This window comes from Mercenaria mercenaria, chromosome 13, assembly GCF_021730395.1.
Source record: "Mercenaria mercenaria strain notata chromosome 13, MADL_Memer_1, whole genome shotgun sequence".
In the NCBI taxonomy this organism is placed as follows: Eukaryota; Metazoa; Mollusca; class Bivalvia; order Venerida; family Veneridae; genus Mercenaria; species Mercenaria mercenaria.
In genome coordinates this window covers 72835639-72849955 of record NC_069373.1, presented here as the reverse complement: position 1 = coordinate 72849955, position 14317 = coordinate 72835639, and the positions used below count along the sequence as shown (strand labels likewise).

Here is a 14317-nt window from a genome sequence, read left to right as displayed (position 1 = left end):
TTTTAACTTTGACCTCTGTCTGTGATAGTGTGGTGTGGTGGACAGGGGTGAGGGCAGGGGGAGATGTGTGTTGTGGTGGACAGGGGTGAGGGCAGGGGGAGATGTGTGGTGTGGTGGACTGGGGTGAGGGCAGGGGGAGATGTGTGGTGTGGTGGACTGGGGTGAGGGCAGGGGGAGATGTGTGGTGTGGTGGACTGGGGTGAGGGCAGGGGGAGATGTGTGGTGTGGTGGACAGGGGTGAGGGCAGGGGGAGATGTGTGGTGTGGTGGACAGGGGTGAGGGCAGGGGGAGATGTGTGGTGTGGTGGACTGGGGTGAGGGCAGGGGGAGATGTGAAGGGGGATGGATAGGGATAAACTTTTTTTGGACCCTCTGTTTTGATTTTGAAATGACTTTGTTTAAAAAAAAATTCTCTTTCTTTTCAGATTTTTATGTTTCCCCCAATAATGTGCCATAGTTGTTGAGAGTTTGCCTTGAGGATGGAGTGGAAAGTCGTCCTACTTTTACTCAGCATTGTTGCCACAGCAACTGGAACAAACTACATTACTGACGTCTTTGACCTTGATGAGACTTCGAGTCAGGTTTTTTTCCAAAATGCTGTTATGGATAGAAGAACGCGCAAAATTTATGTTGGTGCAAAAAACAGACTGTACCAGTTTGATGAAAACTTGGAAATATTAACAGAAATGAAGACAGGGCCAGAACTTGATAATGTAGAATGCCCAATAAAAAAATATCCATGTGATTTCCCCAAAACGTTGACCCCAAGCTACAGTAAAGCTATTTTGATTGATTACATAAACAATAAATTGATCCACTGTATAAGTCTATACCAAGGTGTTTGTTTAAAGCATGATATAAACAATATCAAAGACATTGAGGAACCAATACCAATATACGATGATGCACTTGTTGCTAATAACGATTCCGCTACAACCTTTGCATTCATTGCTCCTGGACCACTGGACCAAAACGGTCAAGATACATCAGTGATTAATATTGGAGTGCAATATACCAACAAAGGCTGGAAGAGAGACAGAGTTTACTGTTTTGCAACTAGAAAACTTGATGACTTTAAGCTTGTTTACAAAGATTTTTTTATAAAGTCAGCAACCATGTTAGACTCGAGTCTTAGACAAACTTTTCCAATCAGATATGTATATGGATTTGGCTCAGACGGCTTTAGTTATATGGTTACAGTGCAGAAAAAGTCACCCAGTACTGAATCATATATTACCAAAATCTTTCGTGTCTGCCAAAAAGACAAATACTACCATTCTTATGCGGAAGTACAACTAGAGTGCTGGCATAATGGTGCTCTGTACAACCTGGCTCAAGCTGCTTATCTTGGTAAAGCCGGAAGTCAGCTTAAAAAAAATTTGAATATAAGAGTGGATGAAGACGTCCTTTATGCTTCATTTTCTATAGGTGCTCCAAGATCAAGTGAGCCGACACAGGATTCTGCATTATGTGTCTATCCAATGAGGAAGGTTCGACGCATATTTTCTGCTAACATTCAAGACTGTTTTAATGGAAAAGGCAACACCGGGCCAGGTTATTTCGGCAAAGCAGTACCATGTAAAGACACTCCAGTGAGTATTTGATGTTGTATGGCCACAGTATATATATATATATATTTTTTTTTTGCTAAAGGTGATTTTTTTTCATGCTCATGGGGGCTTGTTGTGTGTCCGTTGTCTATCCATTCACCATCATCTACAATTGGTATGTTTATTCTCTAGCATCCATATTTCTAAAGTAAACTTAAAGAAACATGAACAGCCGCAGGGTTCTCGTTTGGCAAAATTTGGGGCCGAATATCGGCCCCATTCCCCCCTCAAAATGGTATATTTTTTTCCCCCTATTTCAAAAAAATTCCCCCCCTCAAGTCTAAAGAACATCTGTGCTAAGCGCTTTGCAGTTGATTAAAATTTTATTGTAGAATTCAGGTTTGGTTCAGTAAAGTTGAAAAGAATGTTTATATTTGTTTGCATTTCTTTTCTCGTTTGAAATTCCCCCTCAAGAGATTTATTTTGAAAAATCATGCGAAATTTCCCCCTTGCATGGACCCTGGCCCCAGTCCCAAAAAGCAAACGAGAGCCCTGAGCCATAAGTTCTTTGCCAAGTTACATTAAAAAATTTCATAACAACCAACAAAACAAACAAGTAAACATAAATATAAGTAAGTAAGATTACACTGCGCAAATATGCATCTGCACTGTTTTGATACAGAATTTTATTGCTATGACATTGAAGGTTTCTGAAAAATACTACTACTAATTTTTTTACAGGCATTGCGTGCTGATGTTGATGATGACTACTGCGGCAAACACAAAGAAGTTAACTCGCCAACGGACGGCACTACTCCAGTCAGTCAGGATATAGCAGTAAATTTTCACAGTACAGTGACGTCATTGACCGTAGATATTGTTAACGAGTACACTGTTGCGTATGCTGGCACAAAAAATGGACACATCTTAAAGGTAACTTAGAATAAAATAAATGATAATGTGGAACATTTTATTAACATTTTATTAATGTGTCATTGAATTGGCTTCATATTGAGATGTTCCCATTAAACAGTGGCAAATTTCTATAAAAGAACACTAAGGTACATGACAATTGATCACATGAGAGTTTTCATTCAATACTACTTTATATGGGGTGTTGCCATGTATCTGTATGTGAGAAATTCCTTCCCATTGGCTTCCTTTATGGTCCAGATATTCAGTCTAGCAAAACCTTATCTTTTTGATTGTCTAAATTTTTATCAGCATATCAATTTTTACTAAAAGTAAAATTGTACAAAGGTTTTAATCCTAACATGATTAGCTTTCTAAATGACTTCAGCTTGGAAATGTAGAAATAAAATAGGATAATTGTATTTTCAAGTCTAATATGAGGGATATATATACATTATCTCGGCCTTGGAGATTAAGAGTTTTATTTAGACCGCCTGCATTGTTTACTATTTTTGAAACCTACCATTTAATCCTTTATAGTAATGTATACTCAATTTTTCATTCAGTTTGTAAAAATCTACGTACATTAGAAGTTTACATTGATTATTGTTTCGGATAAGATTGTTTGCCGGTGTTTTCTTAAGTTGACAAAAAGGTTTATGAATAAATAATGAAAGTGAGAGAGTTTTCAAGAGAGAAGAAGTGTTGTCTGGAGTCAGAAAGCTGAAATGAATAGAAAAATTAATTGCCTTGAAATAAAGGCCGTCATCTACATAATTTGGTGACCAGTCTATAAACATTGGCCTTTGATTGTTTGAGTCTGAGCACAGTTTTGAAATCAGCCAATAGGGAGACAGCATTCTAAGACTGGTCTCCAGGTTGTCAGGTGTTGGTTAAGATACAGTAGACAAGACAGACATAATGTGTCAAATAAAACACAATAGTCCCAAGTTTCTCTTACTTGTCGAAACATCGGCTGTTTTTGATGTGTATATGCTGTGAGCAACATTTAAAGCCAGTCTTTAATAAATCTTGCAGAATTTTGAAGTACTGAATAATGAACTTGGAGTAAAGTAAGAATTTTGTCTGTCAAATTCCAAAATTGCAGAATATTTGACGGAACTTTTTACACCTTTTTATTCGGAAGGTGTAAGGAGAGTGATAGTAGCAAGCTTTTTCACATCAAAGTGGACACTATCACACACAGTTTTGTCTCAAGACACTGAAGCTTTTAGCTTTGACATCACACTTTTTGTATGAAATTTGAGTATTAAGCTTTTATCAAGCAATCATATGACATACACCTTTCAGAAAAGTCTGTCTTTTACATCTTATTGTCACAATACAGACAAAGTGCATTTAGACACAAATTGGTGGCATCTGTTTGTAACTAACTGTCAAACAAGATACAGAAACTGTTTACTAATGCAGTGCCTGCAAATAAAACTTGACAAATTACCATTCTAGCTATTTGCCATCTGTTTTCATGGTTCTAAAACACAAGGAGCAAGAGTAACAGATTTCATACATGTTACAGAGTTGTTAATTTATTAATTGTTACTTGGCATTCTATTTTGCTGCATACCATGTAGTTACAATTTGAAATTTTAGTTAGTAATACCGTATATACCTGTATAAAGTCCCAATCTAATAAAAATCCACTTTTCCTCCATGTTCACATTAGAGTTAGATCTATGGTTTATATTTACCCACCAAATTTAGATGTGCTGAAAAGTAGAGATCCCTCTTTGAAAAATATTGGGGTGTGTGTGTGTGTGTATTTTATGTGAAAACTTTGTTATTAAAAAGGAGACCTTTGTTTAAGTTTTAAACAATGATACTGTATGAAAGATACAGATTGCTTTGAATAGCGATGTTACACTACTATCTTGAATTTCTGCAATATTGTTGACAAGAAGTGAATATTATTGGATTGGAAATATAAAATTTGGATGAAATATGCTTAAAATTTATCCCAGTTTTACTCTTGCTACTGCTTACATGTATCTTTGTCTCATGACCTATTGATAACCCTCTTCAAAAAGTTTGTGCTTTAGCATTTATTTAGAGGCATAAATTTCATTCATAGGATATTGAGATACTGTATTTTTACACACAATGCAAGACCACACAGCATAGATCGTGATACCTAGAAAAGAATTAATACAAAACAAGTTCTGGAGAAACATTTTGCTAGACAGAAAGTTGATTCATACGGCAGTCCTGCCAGTAAACTGCAAGATTTGGAGATACAAATATTGCATGATGGGAAAATTAGCATAATTTTTTTTGTCAAACAGTAAAAATCATGTGATTCGAATGCAGCAGACATTTCTAAAATTACAGTGGTTAAATATTAGTCATTTATTGAGCAGAGAAATTTGAAAAAAACATGGATCTTGTTTGACTTTTGCAAGATGATTCACATGTCATGGGGTGTTGCCATATTAGAAGCTGCTAAAGGTTATTCTTATAATTACTTGTAAGTCAGACTGGATCACTCTAGTTACAAAGTTGAGTTTGGAAACCGCAGTCTTGAAACTCTGGTTTTTGATTGGTTGATTATAAGAGCAGTATTGAAATTGGCCAATGATTATATTATACTCCAGTGATCTGCACATAAAAAAACATTCAATTGTTTAAAATTTCAGTTGTTTCAAATTTCGTTTTTAAAGAATCTCGTTGTAGTAATTGTTTCATAGTGATAAAGTCATTACTTGATCAAATTGTTCAAAGATTTACATAATAATTATTACAGATGCACTGGAAATTTTCCTAAGCCAGTTTTAGATATTTAGATATTAATTATTCTGTTGATGGAACAATAAAAATGTGTGAAAAAGGCAGCTCTTTTTATATTGATTTATAATGGCTGCCGGACAGAACAACAAAATGATGCATAATAAATTTACAGTAACTGATTGAATAGAAAATCTAGGAACATCTTTAAATTTTCTTGGAAAATGTTTTGGAATATCTGAAAATTGTTGGAATTGTTTCTTCTTCTTTTTTGCAGCAACAAAAATAACATTCCAAGGCCTGTCTAAAATTGGTTCTAAACAACACAAATTGGACTCCAAGTAGTTGGTTGTATTTGTGTGTTTGTAGAGCAGATTGATTAGTGAGAAACTGACATGCTCAATTAATACTAGATAACTGATTAACTATATCTCTGTGTTATCAGAGGAGAACATCTTAATGAGACGTTTATTGTCAGATTCTTTCCCTCCCCTCTATCTCTGTCCATCCATCAAAGATAAATATTAATTTGATTATGCCAAATTAAAACAGTGTGTATTTTATTGAGAAAAATGGGTCTAAGAGCTGTAAAAAGTGAATTGATCCGTCATAAATTTGTTGTTTACACTGCACTGTACTTTGTAGAAACCAAGATATAATAGGTGTATATATAGGCCATACATAAAATCAAATTTTATGTTTTCTTCCTTCCACATAACTGAAAACCCTTTAAATTCTTTGCAGTGGATAATTAGGCAGTCTGTGTGTGATTTAACATTTTTGATGAATAGGCGGAGCTATAATCTGATTGTATAATCCAGTATTCCATGATTATGCCTCATTAGTACATTTTGCCTTGCCTGCGGGTTGGGGTGGGGAGTGGGGCTGGATGGTACATGTACCAGCAGCTTTTGAATAGTCTGTGGTCAGACCCTATGTTTTGTTCACAGAAGATAAGTCCTGAAACAATTCAAAAATTTTGTATAATTATGTCCCTTTTCTTCTCAAACTGTGTAGATAAATCGAAGCCAAGAAAGACTGGTCAGAATATATAAGAGTAATGATTGAAATTTTTTTTAGAAAAGGTTATCTAGTTGGTAGCCAGACTAGCTTTTGGATTGAAATGTGTTCTCCTGTCTGAGTAGACTGATTTTTAGCTCACCTGTCACATAGTGACAAGGTGAGCTTTTGTGATCGCGCAGCGTCCGTCGTCCATCTGTGCATCCGTGCGTGCGTAAACTTTTGCTTGTGACCACTCTAGAGGTCACATTTTTCATGGGATCTTTATGAAAGTTGGTGAGAATGTTCATCTTGATGATATCTAGGTCAAGTTTGAAACTTGGTTACATGCGGTCCAAAACTAGGTCAGTAGGTCTAAAAATAGAAAAACCTTGTGACCTCTTTAGAGGCCACATTTCTCAATGGATCTTCATGAAGATTGGTCAGAATGTTTATCTTGATGATATCTAGGTCAAGTTCGAAACTGGGTCACGTGCGGTCAAAAAGTAGGTGAGTAGGTCTAAAAATAGAAAAACCTTGTGACCTCTCTAGAGGCCATACTTTTCATGGGATCTTTATGGAAATTGGTCAGAATATTCACCTTGATGATATCTAGGTCAAGTTCGAAACTGGGTCACGTGCAGTCAAAAACTAGGTCAGTAGGTCTAAAAATAGAAAAACCTTTTGACCTCTCTAGAGGCCATACTTCTCAATGGATCTTCACAAAAATTGGTGAGAGTGTTCACCTTGATGATATCTAAGTCAGGTTCGAAACTGGGTCACGTGCGGTCAAAAACTAGGTCAGTAGGTCTAAAAATAGAAAAACGTGACCTCCCTAGAGGCCATATTTTTTAATGGATCTTCATGAAAATTGGTGAGAATGTTCAACTTGATGATATCTAGGTCAAGTTCGAAACTGGGTCACGTGTGGTCAAAAACTAGGGTCAGTAGGTCTAAAAATAGAAAAACCTTTTGACCTATCTAGAGGCCATAGCATGAGATATTCATGAAAATTGGTGAGAATGTTCACCTTGATGATATCTAGGTCAAGTTCAAAAGTGGGTCACATGCCTTCAAAAACTAGGTCATTAGGTCAAATAATAGAAAAACCTTGTGACCTCTCTAGAGGTCATATTTTTCAATGGATCTTCATGAAAATTGGTCAGAATTTTTATCTTGATGATATCTAGGTCAAGTTCAAAACTGGGTCACATGTGCTCAAAAACTAGGTCACTATGTCAAATAATAGAAAAAACTACTCATACTCAGTTCAAAACTGATCAAAATCTTGATGATCTTTAGGTCAATAGGTCAGGTGAGCGATTCAGGACCATCATGGTCCTTTTGTTTTCACTTACAATAATTTTTTTTTTAATTACTTCCCTTTGATCTAACTATAAATAGCTTATTAAGTAACTTTTTTATTATTGGCCGTAGGGAAAAACTGAGACCACTTTCCTGTGGTACAACATGGATGGTATCTCCAATTTATAGGTGTATTTTGACATATCTGTACCTTTAAGAAAATTTCAACTATATTTTCTCATGATTCTTTTGATTGATTTTGATTATGATTTTTTCACCTTCTTGTCCTTAAGTGCAATGATGACAGGTGAGCGATATAGGGCATTATGGCCCTCTTGTTTTATTTGTTTGCAGCCATACTCTCTGATTTTGTGCCAGTGTGTTGGAATATACCATTAAAGTCTGTAAGAATTTCAGGAATTGGGCCTGTCTTGACAAACCCATTAATTTTAATTCATGGAACACTTTTATCATCTGCTCATGTTACTTTTGCCCATTCTGTAGAATTTGGAACATTTTCTAGAAACATGTTTTTTTGGAAATTCAATAGTGGTATTGATTTAATAGTTTAATTTGCTGGATAGACTGGATAATTCCTTCTGGTTTCCTACAAATCAAGGGAAATGTTTGAAAACTCTCAGGAGATAAATGGATGATTGCTTAATCTGACTACAGATAAAACTAGACAAAAGTACAAAAAATGGAGGAAAGGCTGTCCTTTGAAGATCTGTTGCTTTGGCCTCATTATTACTACAGTAGTTGGCTCATTGTTGTACTGGAACAAGATTATTAAATTTATTAATGATTGTGTGTACAGAAATAACATCTAATTTAATTTAAAAGCCTTGTTTACAATTTTAGATGGTTTTAGGAGAAGCCTTGTGAAGTTTTAATCAGGCATCCAGGATGTGCTGTGCCGAAAATAATACAAGGTTACCAACAGAATGCCTTATCATCTCTTGTTAGAGCACACAAGAATGAATCAAGGTTGATTGTTCAATCCCCAGAAGCAGTGATGCCCTATCCATGAAGATTAGTGAAGTCATTCTTCCTCTACCTAAACTTAAGTGGGGAAGTTTCCAGTTGCTTGTGGAAAACAAGTCAGTAATGGTGCAGAATCCAATGCATTAAATCAATCAAACAAGAAAACAAACATGACCATTCCATTTCTGGTTTTACCCTACCACAATATCTTCATACGACTTCACAGTCATGGTCCTGCACATTTAGCTTAGAAGGAAGAGAATCTTGAATAGAGCATTATTAATTGTTAGGTCTCCTTTAAACACAGTCAAACAAACGTTAATATAAAAAGTAACACACAGAAGAACATCATACAAGGCTGTTCCGCTCCTCCTATAGACTCCACACATACTTTATACATCACCTTGGAACATTTATAATGGCAAAACACATAAAACTTTGATCTGTCTGCTAAAGAAATTGCTCTAAAAAGACTCTTGAGCATAAATCATAATAACTGATGAATGGAATTTGAATGGAAAAACTCTAGAATAAAGAACATCTGTTATTTTTTGGCTTTGCTGGAAGCACACAGAATGGTGATCATGATTTGGTGAGAACTGTTCATGCATTATATAACACCTGCTAATTTGTTGCTCTTGTCAGAGCTAGTGTTTCCAGGCTGGATTAATGATTTCCTCAGAAATATGTCTTCCCCTTTTATTAATGGCTATTAGGAATAATAGAATGCTGCTATATAATAAGTGGGAGCATCTGTTTTAAGGAATATATGTTTTCACTTGTATTGCATTGCATCTAAAACGCATCTTGGAGACTTGTTACCTACAATACAACTTGTATTGTAGGTTAATTAAAGCACGCCTGAGAAAGAAAGAGAAAATCAAATGTTGCAAGGTATTTTGTGTGTTTTCTCTGTTCTTTAGTTTAAACTACATTAAAGTTAATGTATAATAGAACACCGATTGCTCAAGGTTGCAAAAGGATAATCAAAATGCACAAGGTATCAAGGGGTTACATTTAGGGATCCAAATGTAGAAAATTTAAGGGAAACAGAAATGGACCAAACATGAATTGCTTGTTGCTGAGTTTGAATCCGATGTGGGTTTGAGCCTCACTTGGGGCATTGAATGTGAGGAAGCCATCCAACTGGCTTTCGGAAGGTCGGTGGTTCTACCCTGGTACCACTCTCCTTGATGAAATAATACAGGCAAGGGTACCTGTAGGGTCTTCCTCCACCATAAAAGCTGAAAAGTCACCATATTACCTATAATTGTGTCGCTGCGACATTAAACCCAACAAAAACAATGAATTGCTTGATTAGGTCTGGGTTCTTGAGCCATCAAAGCTTGAGCAAGAGGACACTTTCACTGCAACTTGAGTCTACATCCAAGTTTGAGAAAGGTCCTAGAAAGTTTGTTAACTCACTGCAGTACTCAGTTATAATTAATCCCCCTCCACAAGTGGTGGGTTTTATAGGAATGGTCTCCTTCCGTCCTTCCGTAACATTTTGTGTCTGCTCTGTATCTCCTAAACCTTTTGAAGGATTTTCATGAAACTTTGGTCAAACAATAACCTCGATGTGCAGAACCCATGAGTCAGCCTTGTTGGCTCAAGGTCAAGGTCACAACTCAAGGTCAAAGGTTTGAGCTTTCCATTTTGTGTCCACTCTGTATCTCCTAAACCCCTTGAAGGAATTTTATAAAACTTGGGTCAAATGATCACCTCATCAAGACGATGTGCAGAACCCATGAGTCAGCAATGTTGGCTCAAGGTCAAGGTCACAACTCAAGATCAAAGGTTTGAGCATTCTATTTCGTGTCTGCTCTGTATCTCCTAAACCCCTTCAAGGAATTATGAAACTTGGATCAAATGATCACCTCATCAAGACAATATGCAGAACCCATGAGTCAGCCATGTCGGCTCAAGGTCAAGGTAACAATTCAAGGTCAAAGGTTTGAGCCTTCCATTTTGTATCCGCTCTGTATCTCCTAAACCACTTGAATGATAATCATGAAACTTGGACCAAACAATCACCTCATCAAGATGATGTGCAGAACCAAAGAGTCAGCCATGGTGGCTGAAGGTCAAGGTCACAACCCAAGGTCAAAGGTTTGAGCCGCTATCCATAACAGCGGCGAGGGATATAGCTGTCTTTTAGACTGCCTTGTTTTAATTCAAATGTGTTTGATAATGGCTTGTGGACTTTGATATATTACTTGAAATTTCATTTGGGGTCCATTCGGGACAGGATTCTTCAGCTTGAGATATACATGTATGTCTCTTTCACCACTTCATTAAAAATGGCTGCTGCCAGTTTCATGTAAATTAACCATTGCATTAGAACACTATTATTCAAATTTGTTCTGCGTTTTTAATTACCTTCAATTATAGAACAGCTGACAGGAGAGATGTTGAAGCTATTGATTTTGTAAATCAGCAATATAAAAACAATTTCTATACATCAATTCTAAATGAAGTTTCACTGAGATGTAGCCTAATCATTTGGCATCTTTTCAATGCAATTTCTTGATGCAATAATTGATTGATCTGATCTAAATCCAAGGGAAAGCTGAGACTGCAGTTAATGTTTAGACTTACATGTTGGGTTCTAAAGCATAAAATTTCTAGTTTAATTGTCATCATGTAAGGTGGTTGTGGGCATCTGCTCAGTCTATTATTTTTACAGGTAAGGTGTTCGAATCTCAGTAATGTCCAGACCTCTAAGACTTTCGTAGAATTGGACTTGAAAGTATTCCAAGTAAGCTGGTGTTTTCAGTGTACAGTGAAGCACAGGTTGCTCCAGGTACAAATTTAAGGGTAATCAAAATAGGGTTTCAAGTGATTCAAACAGCAATGGCCAAGAACTATATGTTTTGCTCAAAAGAGCCAAGTCGCTTGTTCTTAAAGTTCTGATGTGAAGAACTCCATTTTGCAGTGGGATGCTTGAGGGACCAATGTTTCAGTCTAACTGTACATATATTGTAGGTAAGGTAAACATTAAAAAAACAACCAAACATCCTGAATGACCAAAATAGGCGACTTACCAGTAAACTCTTAAAAGTGTTATGAAGATTATTGTACCAATCATACTTTCACGGGATAGAAGCATTAGGCAAACCTAGTAAGTTTTTTTTTTAATATTGGGGGGAATGGGGAAAGCGTCTGTAAGGAGATGAAAATATACCAGACTGATGAAAATTTGGGGAAACTGTTGTTGTGATTAAAACAATATTTTTCGTAGAAAAAAAAGATGACTTGAAAGCACAATAGTCATAATTTTATGGTTTACATTATTATGTACATCTACAAAGAGTTTTGGTTGGAAGTTGTAAAAATAGGGCGAAAAAAAAGTTATTTATGGGTATTTTATTTGGTGGGTGGGGGGGAATAATCATACTTTTTGAAGAGTGGAATGGGACTGAATTTTGGCCCCTGAAACAGCCAAAAAGCACTGATCAACATAAGACAAAATCTTCTAAGAAGTGGAAAAAGATGCAGTCATCTGCATGGCGTTCAGGGGAAAACAAGACATGTTTCAATCAGCAAAGGATATTACAATGGCAGCATGCAGATGACAGCTGTTTTGTACATTTGTTATGGTTTTTACCTGCATGACAAATTGACTGCAAGTAGAAGGGTTGATCATGCGGAGCAATAGCGGCTGATCAAGCAACACATTGGTATTGATAGCCTTTCAAAAATATCTGCCAAAAGTTTTAGCCATGTTTCAGTATTATGTAAGTTCTGAATGAAAAATGTTTATTTTTTATATATATTGTATCATATATTATGATATAATAGTATTGTATAAAATTTAATGTATATTTTTCTGGGTGATATCCATGTTTCTGCTATGTGTGTGCTTGTATTTCTTTTTCAATAAGCTTAAATATTTATCTTTACAGAATTTTTTCAATATATCATGCAAAGCTTATGCGAGCAGCTGCAGCTGTATAGTGTTCTGCAGGAGCAGAAAAAAAGCAATCTGACACCTTTGCTTTGTCATTGATTGAAACTTTTTTTGCAGCATTAAGATTTTTTATGCTCCCACCACTTTGGGGGGGGGGCATATTGATTTGCTCTTGTCCGTCCGTCCTTCCAAAAATGTTGTGTCGCGCGTAGCTCTGAAAGTATTTGACGTAGAGTCACAAAACTTTACAGGAATGTTGGTCAGCATGTGTAGTTGTGCACCTGGGGTTTCGCGTCCGGATTCATTCAGTCATGTAGAAGTTATGGCCCCTGACTTTGTAAAAATTGGTCATTTTAATGTTGTGTCGCGCCTAGCTCCAAAAGTATATGACCTAGAGTCACAAAACTTCACAGGAATGTTGGTCAGCATGTGTAGTTGTGCACCTGGGGTTTCACGTCCGGATTCATTCTGTCATGTAGAAGTTATGGCCCCTGACTTTGTAAAAATTGGTCATTTTAATGTTGTGTCGCGCCTAGCTCCAAAAGCATATGACCTAGAGTCACAAAACTTTACAGGAATGTTGGTCAGCATTTGTAGTTGTGCACCTGGGGTTTCGCGTCCGGATTCATTCAGTCATGTAGAAGTTATGGCCCCTGACTTTGTAAAAATTGGTCATTTTAATGTTGTGTCGCGCCTAGCTCCAAAAGTATATGACCTAGAGTTACAAAACTTTACAGGCATGTTGGTCAGCATGTGTAGTTGTGCACCTGGGGTTTCGCATCCGGATTCATCCAGTCATGTAGGAGTTATGGCCCCTGACTTAGTAAAAAAAATGGTCATTTTAATGTTGTGTCGCGCATAGCTCCAAAAGTATTTGACCTACAGTCACCAAAGTTTACAGGAATGTTGGTCAGCATGTGCAGTTGTGCACCTGGGGTTTCGCGTCCGGATTCATCCAGTCATGTAGGAGTTATGGCCCCTGACTTAGTAAAAAATTGGTCATTTTAATGTTGTGTCGCGCATAGCTCCAAAAGTATTTGACCTAGAATCACCAAAGTTTACAGGAATGTTGGTCAGCATATGCAGTTGTGCACCTGGGCTTTCGCGTCCGGATTCATTCAGTCGTGTAGAGTTATAGCCACTGACTTAGTTAAAATGGGTCATTTTAATGTTGTGTCATGCGTAGCTCAAAAGTATTTGACCTAGAGTCACCAAAGTTTACAGGAATGTTGGTCAGCATGTGCAGTTGTGCACCTGGGGTTTTGCATCCGGATTCATTCAGTATTGTAGGGAGTTCTGGCCCCTGACCTGGGAAAAAATTGTCATTTTTGGCCCCTGACCTGGGAAAAAATTATCATTTTAATGTCATGTAGTGGGGGCATCTGTGTCCCCTGGACACATTTCTAGTTTAACAATATCTACAGCTGTTTTAAGGTTGCATGCAGCATGGTATGGTATTGATATCAGAGCTGCAGTGTGAACAGTCATTACTTCCCTTTTTTCAGCATCCCCAATAAGGCTTGTGTTTTGGAAAAACAAATTTTGATAGAGCAGACAGATTTGATATTGCTGGTGTCTTCAGTGTCATCATCACAGTTTAATTCTTGGCTTTTGCTTAACTTAAATTATATAACTCTTACATTTCTGCCCTGCTTAGAAAGTCCTGTTGAGATTGTTTCCCAAAATGTCTGGAAACGGTACAGATTTTGTTTAGGATCATAGGACTAGGTCCCACAACTCTGACTTGATTTGACAAAATTATTTCCCATTTTACACTTGGAAAATGTCTGAAAATCTATGCATACATTGGATTGAAACTTTGGGATTGTATTGCCAGTTTACACATCAAGCTCCTAGCTGACAGCTGCATTTTCTACCTTGAATCTATCACCTATATTTATAAACACTTTATGTAATCT

General features: G+C 36.7%; 1 protein-coding gene across 6 annotated transcripts in view; it reads left to right on the top strand.

Annotated features, from left to right (window-relative positions):
* The window catches only part of LOC123529213 (plexin-A2-like), a 134260-nt gene that overhangs the window by 7386 nt on the left and 112557 nt on the right, over positions 1 to 14317 (top strand). For all 6 annotated transcript variants that reach the window (XM_053522248.1, XM_053522249.1, XM_053522250.1 and 3 more), the window contains exons 2-3: positions 425 to 1591; positions 2291 to 2482. In XM_053522248.1, the coding sequence (XP_053378223.1) occupies positions 479 to 1591; positions 2291 to 2482 (1305 nt within the window). In that variant the 5' untranslated portion in view covers positions 425 to 478. The remainder of the gene's footprint in view (positions 1 to 424; positions 1592 to 2290; positions 2483 to 14317) is intronic.